Source organism: Amphiprion ocellaris, chromosome 20, assembly GCF_022539595.1.
Source record: "Amphiprion ocellaris isolate individual 3 ecotype Okinawa chromosome 20, ASM2253959v1, whole genome shotgun sequence".
In the NCBI taxonomy this organism is placed as follows: Eukaryota; Metazoa; Chordata; class Actinopteri; family Pomacentridae; genus Amphiprion; species Amphiprion ocellaris.
Window position 1 is genome coordinate 23,919,785 of NC_072785.1, and position 21,662 is coordinate 23,941,446.

A 21,662-nucleotide genomic window follows, 5' to 3' on the forward strand; every position below is an offset into this window, starting at 1 on the left:
ACTTCTCCACATTTCCCAACTTTTATGAGTTTCATTTACAAGATTTGAGTTTCCAAGACAGAGAATCTCCTGCTTATTTTTTTTTGTCTTGCAAATAAGAGGAGGATCGTTGTTCCACCCAACTGTCTGGCATTGATTTGACAGTAAAACAGTCTAAAAAGAAGATTGTCTGCTCGAAGAAAATCCTTGTACAATTTCTCTTCTTCACGTGTAAAGGAGTGAGTTCAGGTCAATGGCTTCCTTCCTGCTTCCATTTTTACTGCACAGAAATGAAGCACAATAAAAGCTCTGGACAAAAACGGGTGCCATCATTGACAGACTTTCATTTCCTGAATGTTTTGAGAATTACCTCAGCGTGATTCTTAGCATCAAAACTTCCTTTTCATGTCTATCCGTACAGAGAAACTGTATATAAATGCACATAATTACAACCGATTAACACAACAATACTGTACAGTCTAGTCAAATGTTACAAACACCTGAATTTGTTAAGATACGACAATGAAAACGAGAAACCCAAATACAACGGCTCCAAAAAGAGTTAAAATTCGAAGAAACGTTTCAGTGATTTGCTAAAGTCTGTTTCTTTTTTATTTTTGGGAATTAAATTCAGAGCTTATATAAAAAGGGGAATGTGCAAAATCAGAGTATTTTCATCGACCGCTGTGTGAAGAGTGAGCTCTCCTCGCATGTTTTATCTAGAGTTGCAGCCCAACATTCAGATTCACTCCAGATGTTCGGCGTCTTCGGTAAACAGATCAGCCAGGTCAGCTACCGTCAGGACGGCGGCCTCTGAGTGCTTCATGGTGGTGCTGGTGTGACTAGAATGAAGAGATTTCAGATTACAATCACCTACGACACTCTGAATTATCTTTAAATACAAAAATGTGGACAGTTAAGAGTTCACTCCACACCTTTTCTCTGCTGTCTTCAGCATTGCCTGCATTCGCTCTTCAATAGTGGATTTGATGAGGAATCTGTGGACAAACGTCGGCCTGGTGGGCAGAGAAAATGAAAGATGGTGAATCTGCAACTGATCACTAATTGTTTTAACTGTGGAGTAAAAATTCTGACATTTTTACCTCATAAATTATTCCTTTTTGTTGTTTACTTAGCAGGATATTTCAAATTTTGTTCAGGGATGAGAAATTCTCAACATTTTTTTCTGCTTTCTTGGGCACTACTGCTATTACATCAAATCAAACTGATTCATATAGAACCTTTAAAAACAACTAAAATTATGTAAATGTTCACAAACAGGCAGCAGAAAAAATTATATGCAAACAGAACCCAGAAAAATATAATGAACACTATAAAATATAAATGTGTAAACAATATAAAATGAGTAAAATCAGTTAGCAAAACAAACCAAAAAATGTATAAAATACTAAAACAGCCAGAAGAAGACCATCTCTGATTGGCTTGAAACTGATTAATCATAAACTCTGGATATTTAAAATGGTGTGAAATAAATTTTAGATTGATAAATCAGATACTTTATAAGATAGTTGTTTTTATTTTTTTTAAATTGCATCTTCACCCAAATTTTAGCACGTTTTTTCCTACTTTTACATCTGAGGCTATTTTTGGATGACAAAATGTCAGTAATTGTTCTAAATTAAGTTAAAGTTAAAAAACTGAATTCAAATTTTAACCACATGAAGTCGAGCCAAAGTCGTCCAAAAATGTGCAGCACTGAATGAAGTCTATGTTAAGTATCTTTTGCTCAAGCACTTCTTTTGCCAGAGTCCAAAAGTGAACTTCAAATTGCTTGTTTGGTTCAATCAAAAAGACATTAAATCTATCATACTGTATGCAATAAAGTAGGAATTTATGATAGAAAAATTACAAAGCTAATCTACTGCTTATAAAATACTGCAAATAATTGTCTTTTGATGGACAAATCTACCAAATTATTGAAGCTCAAATTACAACTTTTAAGATATTGTTAAGAATATGTCATCAAAAAAAAACAAGATCAATCATTTAGCTACTTGTTGTTGTAGTAAAAAAGACAAATGAAACTTAAAAAAACATGCAAAGAGTGTGTAAATACATAAAAAAAGAAGAAATTGCAGCTTAAAATTACCAACTCGCATGCTGAACAAAATCTAAAATGCAAAGCTTCTTCTTATTCTCCATTAAAGTTACACATCTAAACTGCTGTGAATGTTCTGCTGAAAAATGAGGAGTTTTACCGGCAGACTTTATTCTGAGCTTCTTACTTGGTTTGGCCGATCCGGTGCACTCTGCCGATCGCCTGCAGCTCATGAGCCGGATTGAGGATCGGCTCGACCAGCAACACGTGAGTCGCTTCGATGATGTTCAGCCCGTTAGAGCCGGTGTGGAGAGGAAGGAGGAGGATGTTGATCTTCTCCTCGTATTTGAAGGAACACAGATTCTCCTGGAGAATTGGTCAATAGTGCACAAATTACAGTCTAGAAAAACAGATTTGATGCATTTGTTTAAGTACAATACAAGTAAAGTTTCAGTTTCAACGAGGCAATATAGATTATGGTTCAGTTTTTGTATTTTACTTTCAAGTCAATACTGGATTTGCTGATTTTTACTCCAGTATTTAACATGCTAACATATTTTTTCATGCAAAAATGTTAAAAAAAAAAAAAAAAAAAAAAAGATTCACTGTTTTGTGTTTCATGGTGCCCAACTGTAACTCTGGACAAATTATTTATGATTTAACAGATTTTTTATCAATCAGTGGTCAGAGTGGAGCTTCCATTAGGAGGTCTCTCTTAGTACGAGTAGCAGAAATTAAATGTTATCAGCTTTAAGAGGGATATTTAACCATTGTTCTTCCGTTTGTCTGTTAGGACGGTGTCATTTTGTTAAAAACGGATTTCTGTGAATTTTTTAGAGAAGACTGATGACAAATGAAGACGATTTGATCCCACAGATGTGTTATCAGGCCGAAAATACATTTAATTTAGTAATAAAGTGATAGGAATGAGGTGTAGCTGCAGGTTGGACAACTGCTGTACTCTTGGAGAATTTATATATCGTTGTCAACTTAGTATGCAAGTAATTAAGAGTCTTTAGATCGGTTTTAAATAACAATGTGCTGGGAACTACTGAATCTTACATACTGTAGCAGTAAAAAACAAGCATCTGTGTAATTAAATGTTACAGTGAAGTCTAATATAGAAACAGTAAGATGCCAAATTCAAACCTGGAATTTGTGAATCCCGTTGATCTGAGAAAACTCCATGTTGTTGTCGAACAAGGCCTTAGCGATGATGTCCAGGACGCTCTGCCACTGTGCAGCGCAGACAAAAGAAGCAAACTAGGTCAGATCCAAACTGGATATCACCAAAATAAATCGCCTCCATAGCAGCGGTAGTTTACGGTTACCGTGGAGAAGACGAGACACTTGGCCCCGGGGTCGGTCACTTGGATCTTTTTCAGCGTTCTCACCACCGCCTCCACTTTGGTCGAGTGGCTTCCCTGATAAACGCAGGAGGAGGAAAGTTATCGAGGCTGTTCTAAATCCCTAATACAATCCTACAGTCCGGATCTGTATTCTGGTGCTGTTGCTGACCTTGACCGGTATGTCTTGGTCCTGGCTGGATGACTGGGTGGTGAACACGTAGGAGATTTCTGTGTGAGACGTAGTTTGTCTGCAAATGGCACATTTGATGGCCCGCCGCCTGGAGCCCACGCTGTACTGCTCCACTATTATAGCTATGCACTCGTTACAGAAGCAGTGGCCACAAGTCAGCACTGCCCACTGGAAAAGAGAGGATGAGAAATTATAGTTTCTATATTATTTCAAAGGAGAAAACTGCTGGGGATCCCTGTTAGGGAAAAGGCTTCTTTTGTCATCATTCTTTTATGCACTTTTGCAGGTTTGACAGACAGTGTTAGGCACTATGACGTACAATTCAGTTTTTAACAATCATCTATGATGAGAAAAACACACACAAATATAAAGACAAACCATAAAAAACGAAGGGGAAAAAGCAAATAAACAGTCGAAGTAAGAAAAAACGACAAAACTAAGTTGCGGAGTCACATATATAGTGTGGGACATAGAAGATCATAAAAATCAGTTAAAATCCAATTTAAAATGAGTTTTATTTGCTAACTTAATAAAAAGCACACAAGTAGTGGTGCTGATTGTCAACACTAATTCATTCCACGGTTTCACCCTCTGAACCTATGGCAGTTTCCAGGTGTTTTTACTCACTGTTGGCTCATTTTTCACTGCAATGTAAAGTCCTGAACAACTGTGGAAACAGCACAACCATGACTAGAAGTAGCAAGAACTCAAAAACGTCTTAGGTGCAGTATAGTATAGTTATAATAAATCCTAAATAATGAAATTAACTAGTGAACTTAACCATTTCACAAAAAATGAAGGAAAAAGAAATCAATATGCACAATTCTCCAAGTGTGCACAGGTGTTGTCAATACTAGAAAAAAATGGTGGCTCTGAATACAAAGGATATTTTACTAATTATGTTTTCTTTCACAGTACTCTGTACATCAACAATGATAGTCAGTGCTGATGAAGGAGAGGCTGAGGTGTTTTATTTTCTTCTACTCCGACACACTTTCAGGGTATCTCACAGGAATATACTCAAATTTTAATTCTAAAACTCACCCGGTGTTTCAAAGTAATAAAGTCAGATATGAGCAGAGATGTTCTGACACAAATACAACGAGTGAGATGTTTGAAATCCACCATAACTCACCTCCTGTCCCAGAGGTCGGGCACAGATGGGACATGGTTCTGGGTTCAGCCCTCCAGTAGACTTGTCCTGGGACTTCAACAAGAAATTAAAGTTATTTGGACAAAGATCATGCCACATAATTTGACATAATGTCTGTGAATAAGCTGGAGAAAGGTTGTGTAGGTTTAGTTTAGTTACTATCAAGTATGACCTTACTTTCTCCAGGTTTGTGAGATACAGAAACTGGCCGAGCTTCTTCTGGAGTTGAGACTTTGCCACGGCCTGGTCGTTCAGAAGCTTCACTCTGTTCTGTTCCACCTGGAGGCAAAACAACGGAGGGCAGAGGTCAGGAATGCAGTAAAAATAGTTAGAGCAGAAGATTACATCCTGGGAAACTTTCAGTAACACAAAACAATAGCAAAAATACAGGTTGAGAGGCTACATTAAGGCTTTTAATTCCATTCAGATCAGTGGTGCAGTCTGTGGAACACACTCAGCTGATTGTCAATCAAGACCAAACCAGTCATTTTCCACATGGTGGAAACCGTCTTTCAGTGGATAGCTTATTGACTGCTGAGTGTTAAAATGGTCTTTAAAGTAAAGCTGGCCTGCAAAAAAAGATTTATTAGTGGAAATTAAATAAGTGAAACAAATATTACTGATGATTGAATAGACATAACAGACTATTCCAGTTTTCAAGGCTTGTGTGAAGCATTCTTTATAAAACTGACATAACCAAGCTTTAATAACAAGTCCGTGTCTTGAACTCGCCTCATGCGGCTCTATGATGTGCAGCAGCTTGGGCTTCGGCTCATCAGGCAGACGAACTCGTAGCCTCTCGGTGGCCATTCCCAGCTCATCGATGGCCGACACATGGTTACGCAGCACCATCCAATACTCATGCAGCACCTGAGAAAAGAGAAACGCAGCTTTAACCTCAATCTATCTGAGCAACATGAAACATATTTAGCAAAAGACACTAAAAGTGGAAGCAATATGGTGATATTTTTATTGATTTTGAAGACGAAAACAGAGACAAATTCCTAAATATCAATAAAAAGTAAATAAAAGATTTTAAAAATAGTTAATAATATTCAAATTTGGCATATTGTCCCGCAATCCAAAGTTGAGAGATGCACAACTTTTTAAATCATAGAAGAATCTTCATCATGCCTCATCTGTGCATGTGAAAGGTACACGGTCTTATTATGTTTTTATTTTTAGCCTTATTGTACGTCTGAATTTCTTGTCCTTCTTCTTCCATGCTTCATTTGCATCTAGCTGCAGCAACACGTAAATTTCCTCGGTATTTTTTTTAATAGAATCTGGTGCAAATTTTTCAACGAGGTATGTGGAATAAAGTAGTTTTGCTGAATTAGCTTAATTTGAATTTAGGATTTGGTCTGTTTTCCCAATTTTTTTCCGATTTTACACTTTTTTGCTCTGATAAATGGTGTAATTTTGGCATTTAAAAGATTTTTTTAAAGATAAAATGCCTTTCAAGGCATTTTATCTTTGTGAGTTCTGGGGTTCCGAGCGTCAAGCACCATTATAGCAAATTCAGGCTAGGAGATACAAAACCAGCTGTTTCTGCTGACCAAAGTTGATCTAATCTCAATTTTCTAATAACTTTGGCTTTTCAAATGCTTTGTGGTTGCCTGAAAACTATCAATATGTCACAAGCCTACATACAAACCTTGTATTCTTTCTTCCAGTTCTCAAACAGCTCCATAAAAGTGTTTCCCTCCTCCACCAGCTCCGGGTCCATGCGTTTCGCTTTGGCAAAAGACAAAATAGCCTTGAGAGTGCGTTCGGTCTCGCTGGCTGCCCACAAACCTCGACTGGTGGTGGGGAGACGGTCGTCCACGAGCCCCTCTTCATCCTCGATCATTTCCTCAAAGATGGCCGTCTGACCTTTCACCCTGTTCAGACATTTCACAGATGAATCAATACTCTGTAGCTGTGGGATTTGTTCTAAAAATCTCAAAATGCTGCTGCTCGACTTACGTGTGAGCAAACAGCTTTGACTCGTAATCCGTGAAAAGTTCATCTGCTTTGCAAAAAACACAACTAAAATATGACAAGAGAGGAGAGATAGTTAAATACAAACAACAATTGCTGCAGGACAATAGAAGACTTCGAATTCCTGAAATGCAGCCACAAATTGCGGTTGGCTTACTTGTTTAGTGGCAGTCTCATGGGCCTGAGGTGACAAACTGTGGCCTCATCGATGACTTTTTTCGAAGCCGGACCCTCCAGACTCTTCACTGCGTCTTGCACAGTCTTCTGAGATTTCATCAGATCTTCCATGTGCGTGGTGAGAATAAACTGGAGTCCACAGGCATCTCTGAACCTGCAGGACAGGAGATTCGACTTGTTTTGTTCCATGTTTGTTTCAGGAGAACCAGTAAATATGCTCTTTCTCTGAAAAACCATTTTACTTGTCAGCCATGGAGAATTTGTAGGCTTGTTGTTTGTAGCTGCAAGTCAATTCGTTCGTCACCCGAGACACCAGATCGTCGTCGGTGGCGCAACGGATCGACCTCTGAATGACATCCAGCCACCAGGGAGAGTTGAGCTTCACCTGGAGAACAAAAGTTAAGCAAGTTTTTCTATTTAATCATTCAAATGTATGTATGAAGAAACATTTGCACTGAACTGAAGCATCAGAGAAGTTTTCTGTCTTGTTTATTAATCCAAACACAGATTATTGGACTTGGGTGAAGTTGTAATGACAATTCTTTAGTCTTTTCTAGCCTTTAATTTATTTAAAAATTAACTAAATAATTAATCAACATAATTTCAAAATAATTACCCATGAAAATAAAAAGTTTTTTGCAACTGTTGGCTTGCAGTGAGATAACTAGGAATATTTAATATAAACTGTAAAGAGAATCACGAAACACACATTTTCTCACTTGCTGAAGTATTAATGACAACACAGTACACATTAGGCTAATTTCTAAGCACAGGACAGTGCAGGAAAAGAAGCCTGTAAACAACTATCAAATTCATATTTAAATGTGATTCATTCCTAAAAATTTTGCATTTTCATATCAAATAATGAATACATCTATATAAATTCTATGTAAATTGGACTGTCTTATTTTAAATAGCTTAAAACTGTACTCTAAGGAAAATAATTTTAATTGCTTTTATATTGTTAGATATGATCAAATAATTAATTTAAATATGCTTTTTTTTAAGTAGTAAGGAAGTGTTCAACAGCGCTGATTCCTTGCTCCTATTTTATGTTATATTGTTTATTGTGGTCACCTTTTGTTTATTTTTTCCCCATTTTTACTCCGCCAAGGAGGTGGAGCTTTGGCAGAGCTATGTGACGACCAGCGTTTGTCCGTCTATGAGCAACGTTACTCAAAAACGGACTAACAGATTTGGATGAAAGTTTCAGGGAAGGTCAGAAATGACACAAGAACCAACTGATTAGATTTTGGCAGTGATGTGGCTTATAGTCTGGATCCATGGATTTGTTAAAGATTTCTGTCACTGGGAGACAGTAGCATGGCGTCACTGTAACCATGACAACAAGTGAATGCTACGTCTGCTGCCTGCTGATGATCACATGATTGTGATCCTACTAAAAATCCCCCGCTGCGGACTTATCAGGACTTATCCGTCCGAAATCATCCAAGGAACAACTGATTAAATTGTGGGGGTGTTTTGAAGTCCAATCAATTCCTGCCGCCTGCTACATATTTAGGTCACACGATTCAGTATCCATACATAACGTACACATGTATAACACACGCCTGTGCTCAGTGCAAGGTCATTTTGTTTGTGGGTACATCTATGCTAAATGGCTGCATTCTATGGTGCCATGATTTCTGCCACAAATTTTTTAAAGATTTCATCCGTCGGAAATGATACGTCTGAGCAACCTTGGTGGACTACTGCACTCTGAGTGCTTATCTTGTTTTTTAAATTGAATTATTTACAGACCTAAAACCAATCATAATTTCAATATATTTCTAATTCATTAATTATATGAACTGCAAAGGAAACCAAAATAACTCACTTATGTCAGCTTTAACTGCAGGTTTATGGCTGACTGTTAAAAGGTAATTATCACCAAGAGTTGGTCCATAAACACCAAGTTTTCACAACATATTTGATATGCTGTCGATGTCTTTGGGAGGTTATGTGTCACTAAAAATAGCACATTTTCCCAGAAGTTGAAGCCATTCTCACTTTTCGCTTCAGCTCTTTGATGTTCTGCAGCACCGGCTGCAAGGCCTGATGGGCGTCGGCAACCTCGGAGTTGTATTTGGTCATGTAGTGCTGTCGCAGCTGCTCGGCCTGCAGAGACAAGGATGAAAGCAAAGCTGCAGATGCAAAGCTTAAAAAATATAACCCAGGGGTTTTACTCCCAAAATAGAATATTGGAATAAATGTCTTAGGAAATATTTGCAAATTACTTCTTCAGTGAGTCGGTCATCTCTCAGGGTCGGGGGAATCCCAGGATGCTTGGCGCTCAGCAGCTCCATTAAGTTGTGGGTAGCATGAAGTCTCTGTTTTACCACAGTGGTAAGAAAAATAGAATTAATCAGAAAATGTTCAATGCCTACATGCAGGAACACAAAAAACAGATCCTGTCCTATGAAGCTTCTTCGTCTCATTTGTGCCTTTGTCGAGGTACAAACCCTTCATATGTTAATTGCGGCTGAATTAAAAGAGGACACATGAATAGGATGAGGCCATATACCTGTAATGAGTCTGTTTTCAATCGTCCTTTGTGCTCCTCTGATGAACGAAGCACTTCTCTATACATCTCCGCCGCTTCTACAAACTCATCTGCAGATGGCAAAACAAAAGGTCAGCGACACTCAGCATGTCCGTCGCATGCAGAGTTAATGAGGAAATCTATACAAACCGCCTCAGTATGGCGACAATATACGTATCGCCTTACAGAGAGAGGCTTTAACAAAACACCTCAAAGTGTTGGGAAACACAAAGACGAGACGGCGGCTTGTGTTTTGCCTCAATCGATTCCCATGGGAAACTGGGAGCAAAAGGAGCACAAGAGCAGAAGTAGTTTATTATACCTCTGATGATGTGGATTCCAGCCAGACCGTTGAGGGCGCAAACCAATTGTCTGTGGGCTTCTTCGCACTCCACTCGACATTTCTTCTGCAGGGACTTGAGGAGCTCCTCCATCGTCATGGTGCTGTGGACAGACGGAGCCACTTAGCAGATCCTCCAAATGACACAGAATGGGTCAGCTTTAAACAAACACGACTGTATAGCTGACAAAAAGGTTGCTGAGGTTTATCTCCATTAATAACGCTGTGATACTCTATTTAGTCCGGCTAGATGGTTAATTAGCTGCTGCAGCCGCTCGTCTCACACATGCTAGTCATGAGAAAAGTGTCATCTACCTTTTCTGAAGAGGCAGGAACTCTCCCCTGACGGCCTGAGGGTGGCAGCAGGCCTGGCGAAGCCTCAGCAGCGGACACAGGATGGTGTTGACGGTGCGACGGTCGAGGCTGCCGAGTTTCAGGCTCCAGTCGGAGATCTTCCTGAGTTTGACCAGAGCGTCCTGGGAGCAGACCTCGTGCTGCCGGTGGTAGAAGTGACCCTCGACGGGGGAGAAGTGCAGCCAGTGCACCTCCTCCATCTGAGGAGGGATCTGGATCTGGAAAAATAGAAGAAGACCATCAAACACTGTGGCTAAAATCTCTAATCTATGTTGTTATTAACTCTCTGAATCCCAAAACCCACTGGACAGTTTAAAAGGCATGTTGTTTTCAAAACTCCAAAATCACTGCATTTGTCAGTCATTTGTCCAATTCTGACCCTTGCTGATGATCCTTGAACTCATCATCTCTAACGAGCCCTTCGGTTAGGAAACTAAACTAAATTTAAGCTCATAAATTGTGATCAAAATCCCTTTTTTTTCTACCAGTTTCATTTAAAAATGCACCCCAAAAAAATCATTTGTTTTGGCCATATTCTGTAAAAAAAAATTAATAAATCTGTGCTCCGAACTAGAAGCCACGAGTGATTCAGCTGCGAGCAACAACCACATGACAAATATTTAGGGATTCAGGTGTATTTCAACGGAGCAAATAGGAGGCAATTAATTAAGTAGTATGTACGTAATATGCTGAGTCACCTTTTCCTCCAGTACTCAGAACACTTCTGGGCACATAGAGAGTCCAGGTTTTTTCAGTTTTTGTAAAATTGGTATTAAATAAAATTAAATATTTGTTTTTTCTTTATGGTTTATGGCATTTTAGCTTTGCTGTGCTACAAAAAACACATTTGTGAATGTTCTTCTAGCCATGGCTATGCTGTTTTCATAGTGCATCCAGTGAAAAATGAGCCCAAAGTGAGTAGAAATGTGACAGGAGCAAAAACTGGAGCCCAGAAATTGCTTAGGGTTCAGAGGGCTAAGAAACTCACAGAAATGGACTTAATTATTAGGTATACTTTCATTAAATGCAATTGTGGTAAAAGAGAAAGGAAAATTGAAGCAGAAACTTAAACAAATAAAACATATCATAGAATGCTTTTCACAACATAAACAAGAATAAATGGTCAAAAAAAATAAAATATTCTTGAGGCACTCTTATGCAGAGCCAGAAGAAATGCTAATTAACATTTTTTTAGGGCTTCTTCAGGGCAGAAATTGTACAAAAAAGAAAGGGGGGAAAAAAAGAGAAAAATCCTACCTGATCAATGACATCTTTTTTAGCCGATCGCCATAGTAACTGAGCGACGACGTTGTACAGAGGTTCTGTGTTTCCACGGCGATATGGGCGATAAAGCAGCTGGTCCCACCAGTGTTTGACCCAGTAAGGGTCAACTCCCAGGAAAAGTACGAGGCCATACAGATCTGTACAGTCAACAAAATCAGCTCAGGGTGGAAGTGTTTTAATATTATCAGAACTGTAGAGAACCAAAGCACCATTTTCACTTTTGTTCCGTACAAATATTTACTTGAGGTTACCTTCTAAGCCTCTCTGGACTGGAGTTCCGCTGACACACCAGCGGTTGACTGATGCAAGACGCAGAGCCATTTCTGCAGCCTGGTTGGGAAAAAACACCAGGCAAAAGCATGAGCAAACTTTAAATTAACAAAATTATGTACGACACTGCAAAAAAGGCACGTCAGATTCCCTCTACTCACCTTCGCAGTGGGACATTCAACCATCTGAGCCTCGTCCAGACAGATGCGCCACCACTCCACGGCCACCAGAGGACTCGGAACGGCCATGTAGCGCTTCTGGTTGCGGAAGCGGCGCCCGTCTTTGCTGTTGCTATGAGGAATGTCGACGTAGTTGAGCTCAGATCGCAGCACGTCGTAGGTGGTGATGACAACATCCTGCTCAGCGAGCACATGCGGCTGGATGAATCCATGCTTCTTCACACCCTGATAAACCTGAGAGGAAACCAGACAAAGCGTTAAGTGCAACAAACCGAGGGGAAACCAGATGTGTGGAGATAAATGTGTACATACAGTACACACTAACAAATAATAAGAGGGCAGGAATGACAAGAAAGGGGAACACATTTAAGCAGCACATTTAAACTGCAAAATAACATCTGATTTAACTTAAATATAAAGAATTTTATGTGTGTGAATGGGCAGCAAGAAAATTGAACATAAATATCACACCTGCAACATCTGATAACAGCTCAAACTTATCTGTCTTAATTATGTAACAACTGAGATAAGTGGGTAGTGTTATCTCATAATGTGGTTATTGTGGTTAGCAACGTAAGCACATTAGTCATGACTGTTGCTGGGCTAACTTAGTGCATTTAAAATTTCTTCAGATGCTTTACATCAGTTATTTGCACCAGTTGACCCACCGCACACTGCAGAGATGTGCAATGTTATAAAACAGCAGGAATTTTTAAAGAGCCCATAATGTGCATATTTACAGATTAATTTTTATTTTGGGTCTACTAGAACATGTTCATTGTTGGTTTGTTTGTCTCATCCTGTACATTGCTATAGCATCTTATGTCACCATCTGTCTTTTAGATCCAGTCGATTTCAGGGCTGTAGTGAGGAAATAATGGCGAACTGTGAGGAAGCTGCTAATTCTTTGATTGAGGGCATCCCAAACTATGCTACGTGGTGGTGTGGATAAGAAACAAAAGAAAAGTCTGGACTTTAAATGAGGTGTCTCTGGCAGATAAGGAGCTGTGTTTACATTTTATGAGCATCTTAAATGATCACATTAGAAAAGGGTAATGGAAATAGCAAAAAAAAGACAGATAAAATTCACCAATTTTGCCAAAAAGCTTTATTTTTCAAATGAGCTAGTTTGCTTCATTTGAGATTAAAACTTGTGACGTAACGAACATTTAACTGACTGATCACCTGTTTCTTTTTTTTTTTTATCTCGCCTTCAACAGCATGAAACCAGTCTAACACCAGCTGACATGAAAGAATAAATACAGCTTGCCTGACAAAACTTTTCCTGAAACTTCTCTGCTTTTTTTCTCCCATAAAAGGACAAGAATCTATTTGTTTCTTCTTTCTCAAGTTTTTTTTAATCAACTGGCAAACAACTGATTTTGTTTCCAGATTTTTCTACTGTTTATTATAGCCACATCTAATGTTGCTTACATCGCCACCTTCTAATGATAGGAAACAAACTACCTTACAGAAACAAGGTTAATTTGCATCTCCTTTGTTTGTGATTTTTAGCTAAATTTCAGAAGTTCACTTAAAATTTGCTTCACACGGCTAATAACTCAATTTGTAGTCTGCACTTAGGCTTTTTAAGTTTTCAGGCCATTTATATGTACAAAAAAGCTTTAACACAATAAAGGAAAGGATAAACTCTAAAATGCTAAATATGGGCTCTTTAAAAACTTCTTTAACTTAAAATTTGGTAGATAGGCAGAATTGTTACATGGCATAACTGGGTCCAAACATCCCAAAATTTTGCAAAAGTGCATGTGTGTTTGGGGTATTTAGATTTCTGAGATCTTAATATGTCACACTCCTAAACTGTTTGTCTATAATAGTTTAAAAATGAGCATTTGTATAACTTTTTATTCCTTCTCTGATGCTCTGCTATTGGTCTCTTTAAGGTGGTGCTGTATTTTTTTTTTTTTATTGCTTTATCAAATGCATCATTTATTTTATTGTTTTAAAAAACACTTTGTAATTCCAGTTTTGGAATGTGCTGTAGAAATCAAGTTTATTATTATCGTTATTATATGTATGAAGTCTCTCACCAGGACTCGTAGGGACGAGGACCTGATGTGCCGGTTGATCTCCTCCACCCACTGGTGGCAGATGGAGCTCGGGGAGATGATGAGGGTGGCTCCGGTGGAGACGGGTTTCATGGCTACCAGACAGTGAGGGCAGTAGAAAGGTGTCGTTTCAAGACTCTCCTCTTTATAGTTCACACAGTCCGCATGCTGCCACAGCTGACAGTTCATACACTGGACGCGGGCCTTGTAGTCAACGATGCCCAGTTCACCGCAGATGCACTCGAAGCGATAGTCGGGGGTGTTGAAGGGGACGACTGACGCTCTGGTCGGGGTTTCGGTCTCCTCCAGCTGTGAGGCATCTCTTTTTTCTTCAGGTAGGTCGTCCACTCGGCCTGTTTCCTGTGAAACCGACTCACTTTTATCCTGTAAGGACGCCGTGGAAGTATCCAGCGTGTCGTCTTTCTCGCTCAGACTTTCATCCCATTCCTTCTTTGTTTCCTCGGTTACAGGACAGTCGGATGTCGGCGAGTTCTGATCTCTCTGATCTTCAGAAAGGGAGTTTTGCAGAGCTGCTTCCGCCTTCTCCTTTGCTCGTCTCTGAAACATTTTCCTGGGCGTGCTCTCTGTGTTTTTGGAGTTCTGACAAAGAGAAAAACAGACCAAACTTAGATAAGACAACAAAGTGGCACTTGTTGCATTAAACATTCATATTAGAAGCTCTTTCTTCTTACAGACTTGGAAGCTGCTGCTAACATCTTCTTTGTCTCTTTGTAGTTCTTTCCCAGCTTGAAGGAGCCGGCCAGGCCGCGACCTTTGACCCGGTCCACCGTGCCCTCATCTATGAGCTTCATCAACGTCTTCTTGATGTGGTTTCGGTTCTTTAGGAGGTCGTAGCCGTAAGTGGCTCGGATGTAGGTGAAGACGGCGTTGACTGAGGCTCCTTTGCCGGATCTCATCTCCTTTATTGCAGTGAGTAGCATGATGCGGACGGCTGCAGAGAAACAAATACGATATTAAAATATAAATTAAGCTTTAATAAATAATGAGGATTGTCTAAGAGGCTTGTGAGCGACATACTTGGGTGGGATATTTTCATTTTAGGCTGAGCTTCAGACTTGCAGCGGATAACCTTCTTCCTTTCTAGCGGAGGAGGAGGAACAAAGTAGTTCACAGATTTTCCCTGCAAGAGATTAACCATGTTAGAATTCACAATTTAGCTGAACCATAGTGTACAGAGCGCTTTAAAATACAATAATCATCCCTGATACTAAGAGAGGAATGTTAAGGAGAGAGAACAAGAAGCAAAGGAAAACACTGATCCTCACCACAGGCAGTGTGAGAGCCTCCTGCTCGAGGTTCTGCCGGGTATGAAACAGGATCAGAGCCAGAACTTCTACCGTTTTTCCGAGCCCCATCTCATCAGCCAGGATCCCACCAGGCCACTCCACGCCAGCCAGTGGAAATTCACGAATTAAGCTGCAAAAAAACCCAAACAATGTTCTATACGTGATATCTGCAGAAAAAATATTCAATATACATCTAATAAATGATGTGGTTGATGGGTTCAGTTATCCAAATTCCAATATCTCACTAATGGTATCTACAGTTCTGGTTTTGTGGTTGTCAGATAGATTTCTGCCACAACCCAAAACAATGATGAACATCTTGGAATATCCCAAATGCAGAGAACTGCTTTTAATAAAACTGCTGAAGTAGCAGTTACCACAAAAACTGCTGACAGTGAGGGCTGTGGACGATTCTGAGTAAAAGGAACATTATTTCTGTAAAGATACATTCCTCGATGAGTTTTTCAAAATGTTTTGAATGTTATGAGTAGCACTAAATTCCATTCACCTTTCTGAATGCTGCTGGGGTGGCAGCAAAAGTCTCTGAATAAACTGAGTTAATTTGATTTTAAGCCCTTTTAAAGACCGTTTATGAATTCAATTTGAGAGCTATTTCACATCCAAACTGGCAAAAAAAAAACCCCAGCCTTACTGTTTGGTATCTAACAATCTAAAATTCAGAGCATCTCTGTTTTTAATGTTTGTGTTATTCCAAATGCTGTTCTAAGGTTACTTGCTGCAGCTACAGGAGTAAATGTTGTTCATGTAGAGTGGGTTGATGCTCCCAATGTGAAGAAAGAAGAACAATATTGGGTGAGGGCAGGTGTTTGCTGGTTGTTTTTCAATGTGAATTAATCATTTTGCTGACTTCTCATGCAACTATAAAACCTTCATACCCAAAGATCCTAATTTTCTTGCACAATTTCTCATTTTTAACAGGCTAACCCATGAAAGACAGTTTGTTCTTACCAGCCAGTAAAAGGGTTGTAAAACAACTTCTTGCCACACAAAGTGACCAACTCCCTCCAGAGGAAATGCAGCGATTGTTCTGCAAATAAACAGAAAATATTGAATTATTATTACAATATCAACCTTTATTTATTATTAATAAAGTCTCAATGTATGTATAGTATAAGTCCTGTGGAAAACTTGATGCATTTAAAAGTATTCTTTCGTAATGGAAAATGTAGTGTTAGTCAGCCAAAAGAGGCAAAACCACAAACCTTTCCAACCTCAAAAGATGATAATTACAACCATTGGTAGAAATTCTCATTAAAGGAGGGTTTACGTGAGCAGAAGAGGAATGAACACATCCTGAACATGATGAATCTACCTTTAGGTGAGGTGTTCCTGTATTTCTCTCTCCTCAGCATCCAGTTGACCGCCTGGCTCTGATAGCGTCTGAGAACTGGAATCAGAGCTTTGTGCTGAACGTTGTACGTCGCCTCCTGACTCTCCTCCTGGTGCAGATGTCTCACAAAATCATAAAGCTCCTCCACGTTCTGTCTCTCCAGGTCGGTGTCACACTCCTCCTCCTCGTTCTCTACAACCTCTGCATGGAAAATTCAGCAGTTAGTGTTAGAGCTGTACTTGATTTAAGCCACTTACTAAAATAACCATGGAGTTGTTTTGTTGTTTAGAGAACCCGGATTCGACATTAAAACCAGACGTTTACCTGGAATAATAAAGTCGTAATAATGCTCCATTAGCTTCTGCATCAGTTGATTTGCTTTCTTGAGCCGAGCATTTCCTTCGCTGAGGAACTCCGGCTTCCCGAGACCAGTTTCTAGCAAGTAAATCCCCACCTGTCAAACAGAGCCAAACAACAGCTTAAATAATAGTTTACACTGCGAGCCACAGAGCCAAAAACCATGACAGTTGACTTTAACACAGGATTAACTCTGGGAATCAATGGATCTGGTGGGTTTTCCTGTTTATTTTTGTAGAGTCAAAACTTTATCTCTAAATTAGTCAGATTAATGTTGATATTTAATAATGCTGTAGGGTCTGAGCTGTAATATTTATATTAGGTTAATTTATTATACTACACGGTCTTAGTTATACTATTACATTGCTCAGGTTATTCTCTATAATTAATAACACTGTAGGGTCTCAGTCTTAATATGTGCTGCAGATGGATAAAGTCGTATTTTATGTAGCTTTAGAACAATTTTAACCTCTAATATGTAAATTTATTCACAAAAATTTGTCATAAATACCACTATAGTGTCTTAACTCCAATATTTAAACTTTTACATTACTTTCGTTGCACCAATTCTAATATTTTTCACTGGAAAGCACTGTGACGCAACAGCTACTCTCTTAAATATAAACAATGTTCAAATGATTTAATTATTTAAATTGGTGGTACTGCATGTTTGGGATCACATTTATTGGTTTTAATTTGTTTCCATTGTTCATCTAATTTGCTGATTGTTTTATTGAAAAGCACTTTGTAACTTTGTTTTTTTGAAAGGTAGATGTAAAGTGTTTACTAGATAATTCAGATGTTGCTTTATTTAAATGTTTGGTCTTAAAGAAAGCATGCAGGGTTTTGGGGAGCCCTGTCCATGTATTTAAAATTAAATCAAATCTGGCTGCCTTTTATCCATCATCTTTGTCCACTCTGTGTCTGTTAGTTAATTCTTTACTGTAAACTCTGCATAACATGCCCAAAAAAATGCTTTAGCTTGATGTCTGAGCAGAAGAAAGTTGTATGGACCTTGTTTTTATTGTCTCCTACTGAGTAATCTTGCAGGAAAACATGCTCGGTGTTAACTGAGTTATATACAGGGTGTCCCAAAAAATCTGACATCATTTTGCAGGCCAATAATTTTGGCAATTCCTTTTGAAATAACCACAAATTTTCATAGAATGTACAGAAACAGAGCAAGATTTTATATTTAATGTTTTATTTTTGTTCTGTTTTCAGGTTGAGTATGCCGTTCACTCCCAAAGAGAAGTCATATTGTGTCTTGGAATATGCTCACACACAGTGTGTCTCAGGCAGTGCACATATCGAACACTTACAAAGTCAGTCCCATGATGAACTTATGATGTTCAACACCTAAACTGTTCAATTTCATTGAGCTAGACTTAGTAGTTTTCAAGATAATTGCTTTTAAAATTATGTCAAATTTTTTGGGACACCCTGTATATTCATTTTACAACTTCATCCCACCAGAAACACTTTCACACCTTGACTGACTCCTCTTTCTCCTGGTGGCAGAGCTGCACCACCCTCCTCTTCTGCAGCCAGTCCAGGTCCTCCAGTGGGATCCTCCTGAGGCTACACTCCGCCGTACAAGTGTCCTCATCAGGCCTCCACTGCTGCCCCGAGTTCTCATCACAGCTGCTGTAGCTGAGGCAGAGCTGGTCACCCATCCTGTGCAGAGTGAACGCTCTCTGCTCACAGTCAGCTGGGAGCCAAGCCGGACGGACGCTGAACTCCCCGATCAGAGCCTTCCAGATGTGGCCCAGCTTCAAAACCGGCAACACGGTGAGTGCCAAAGACGTGGAGGCGAAGATGCTCTCCGACGACGTGCCGGGAAGTTCCTCCGAAAACCGGACAGAGCGAGTGCTGGCGGCCTCCGTGATGTCCTCTGTGGCGGTACGAAAGGTGCTGCTGGGAGTGGAGTCGACTGAAAACACGGAGCAGGTCGGCATCTGGTCGTCCTCCTGAGTCGCTTCATTCTGACGATCCTCTAACATGTTCCAGTTCAACCTCTTCTTGGCCTCTTCGTCCACCCTCACAGGAGGGGCCCTCTTTCGTCGGCTACTCATGGTGAAATCTGCACAGAGAACAAATTATGAGAAATGTTCCAAAAAATTCCTCTACTTTATATGTATTTATTACTACATCAGTAACAGACATAAAATATTTATTATATATTTATTAGAGTTCAAATGTCCTTTCTGGTGTTCATGCTGCTAATAATCATGACAAATGATTTCAATAATAATGTTTTAACATCAACAACATCATTTCTTTCATGCAGATGGACAAAATTAGACAGTTAATACTAATCTTCCACCTTTTGTACTCAATATATACTAGGCTTCCTTTTGTTGGTTTGCAGCTTTTAACATTTTTTATATGCTCTTAAAGACACAGACATGAAGTATATGCAGTTCAGCCCACAAATTTTCCATCCATTCTCTATACACCGCTTAATCCTCATTAGGGTCGTGGGGGGGCTGGAGTCTATCCCAGCTGACTTAGGGTGAAGGAAGGGGACACCCTGGACACGTCACCAGTCTATTGCAGGGCTACATAGAGACAAACAAGCACTTTCACATTCACACCTACAGGCAATTTAGAATGACCATTTAACGTTTACATGTTTTTGGACTGTGGGAGGAAGCTGGAGTACCCAGAAAAAAACCATGGATGCACAGTGAGAATATGCAAACTCCTCACAGAAAGATCCAGGTCGGGATGCGAACCAGGTATCTTCTAGCTGTGAGGCGACAGTGCCAGGCACTGAGCCACTGTGCAGCCCCAAACAAACTATGCTTCTCCAATTACATGATGTGATTTTTTGGAAGAAGAAAAAGTATTCAGTAAATCTAAAAAAAACAAGGAATCATTAGGACAGAAATGTTCCATCACCTTTATACTATATAAAGGTGATCACTCAGAATATTTTTGTATTGCTTGGCAGTACAGTTTCTCTCTAATGGGGCAAACAGACCCAAACAATGGCAGCTAAATGTCCCTCACAGCATAACAGAGCCACCAGATCCCCTCACTGTGGGGGTCAAAGGACCAGGAGTTTCCTTTAATTTGTTAGTTACTAGTTAATATCACTGCTGGGTAAATTTAACCATCAGAACTAAACATTTAAATTGCAGCAGCACATTAGCAGCTAACTTCTGTCACAGTTAATAGTTTACATACATTCATGTGTATACAGACTACATTTATCACAGTTAACAAGGCTAATTATTAAATTATCTGCTAGCTAGCCACATACAGTACTCATCTACGTTTTGGTTTCAGAAGTAATGTTTTAAAACTCGCTCCCTTGTTTCGGGGAAAGTTTTAGTTGCACAGAAACAGGCAGCAGAGCTGCTCTGTATGAACAGTGTTACACAATGGAAGCACTTCCATACAGCGCTGCGCATTTCACGGTCCGACTGTAAACAAACGCGTTAAAAAACGAATATTTACTGCGTGAGCCTCCCGCTGACAGCTCCGGATGTTACTGCTGCACCTCAGGAGGTTTCATGTAGCTACACCTCCTGAAGACGAGGCTGAAATGCACCAAAACACGTTTCATTTACCGACACCAGTGTTGACGTCCGCCATTTTTAAATACAGGACGTGACGCAGCAGAGGAACGGTTTACAAAATAAAAGACAGACTTTAACTGCTGACACTGTTAATGCTTTTATTAAATATTCATATGGAATAATAATCATGTTAATAGTAACTAATTGTAGTAATAAATTTACTTAGGTAAATGTGCATAATGAACAATAGTCTAGGGTTTCATTATAATATTTAATTTAAGTAAGGAAAGTTGTATTTTTAAAAACATTGTTGGGTCTTAACCATAACATTTATTTTAGTCGGGTTAATATTGAAATTGTTTACGTAATTTTGTGTTTTGTGTCATACTGTATGGGTCTCAAAATGAACTTTGACAGTGGTCTTGTAAATTTGCATTATTAATACCATTAAATTGCCAATATGGTCTGATTTCATTTGGAAGGCAAATTTGTATTTTATATAATGTTGTAGGATCTTATCCTTAATAATTAACTTATTTAGGTAAATGTGCATCATTAATAACATTGTAAGATAATCGTAATATTTAAATGAGTCAGGCACATTTACATAGTAAATTATATTTTGGCGTCTTAACCTTAATATTTCAGTTTGTTTGCACTTCGTATAATATCGTAGTCTTGTTTTTTTGAACTTTGTAATGTAAATAAACATAAAATAAAAACATCACGGGATCTTAACCATCACATTTCAGCTAGTCCGGTTAATTTGCATAATTATTAAGAATATTGTAACCTATTAATATTAACGTAGTTATCTGAGCTTTTATTTTTGTACATTAATGTAGGTTCCGATGTGTAATTTTTACATTATAAAGGTGCATTATTACACATAATAGATACTGCTGTAGGGTCTTAATCTTAAAATTTTAACTTGATGAGTAACCAGCGTTCTTTATTTATGTATTTTTCTGGATGTATTTTATTTAGTTATTGGAGTTTTGTTGTCTCCACAGAGTTTATCAGTAGATCTAAGAAGTTTCATTTACGGTGCAGCTGCAGTAGCAGATTTTATCCGCACGGTGGCAGCAGAGTCTGATCTCCGTTCAACGGCTGCAGCAGTGAATTGCAAAGTGCATCACATCTGTCAGTGCCATACACGACGCAGGAGGGATCATTCAGGTGAAGTTTGACG

At 39.1% G+C, this 21,662-nt stretch overlaps 1 protein-coding gene across 2 annotated transcripts; it reads right to left on the reverse strand.

Annotated features, from left to right (window-relative positions):
- Positions 1 to 303: 303 nt before the first annotated feature.
- On the reverse strand, positions 304 to 20,566 carry shprh (SNF2 histone linker PHD RING helicase). 2 transcript variants are annotated; one of them, XM_023285444.3, is made up of 30 exons: positions 20,409 to 20,566; positions 18,434 to 19,026; positions 16,911 to 17,040; positions 16,569 to 16,787; positions 16,205 to 16,283; positions 15,215 to 15,365; positions 14,967 to 15,069; positions 14,621 to 14,880; positions 13,911 to 14,528; positions 11,842 to 12,093; positions 11,662 to 11,740; positions 11,384 to 11,547; positions 10,088 to 10,344; positions 9,755 to 9,876; positions 9,415 to 9,503; positions 9,128 to 9,220; positions 8,901 to 9,008; positions 7,133 to 7,275; positions 6,871 to 7,044; positions 6,699 to 6,761; positions 6,388 to 6,613; positions 5,463 to 5,600; positions 4,908 to 5,009; positions 4,713 to 4,784; positions 3,557 to 3,745; positions 3,370 to 3,462; positions 3,188 to 3,274; positions 2,226 to 2,404; positions 915 to 995; positions 304 to 821 (listed from the first exon to the last, which is right to left on the reverse strand). In XM_023285444.3, the coding sequence occupies exons 2-30, from the start codon at positions 19,016 to 19,018 to the stop codon at positions 725 to 727; spliced, it is 4,953 nt and encodes a 1,650-aa protein (XP_023141212.2). In that variant the 5' UTR covers positions 19,019 to 19,026; positions 20,409 to 20,566; the 3' UTR covers positions 304 to 724. The 2 variants fall into 2 exon arrangements, with proteins under 2 accessions (XP_023141212.2, XP_035811055.2); XM_035955162.2 differs by lacking the exons at positions 14,967 to 15,069; positions 15,215 to 15,365; positions 16,205 to 16,283; ... (2 more) ...; positions 18,434 to 19,026; positions 20,409 to 20,566 and having other exon boundaries at positions 14,625 to 14,764.
- Between the last annotated feature and the right edge of the window lie 1,096 nt (positions 20,567 to 21,662).

Bases quoted from the DNA above. Each gene is read 5' to 3' on its own strand.
- shprh (XM_023285444.3), bottom strand. From the start codon at position 19,018: ATGAGTAGCCGACGAAAGAGGGCCCCTCCTGTGAGGGTGGACGAAGAG. The intron at 11,548-11,661 runs GTAACCTCAAGT...TTGACTGTACAG, and splicing joins AGTCCAGAGAGGCTTAGAAG to ATCTGTATGGCCTCGTACTT. The intron at 3,463-3,556 runs GTCAGCAACAGC...TGCGTTTATCAG, and splicing joins ACCAAGACATACCGGTCAAG to GGAAGCCACTCGACCAAAGT.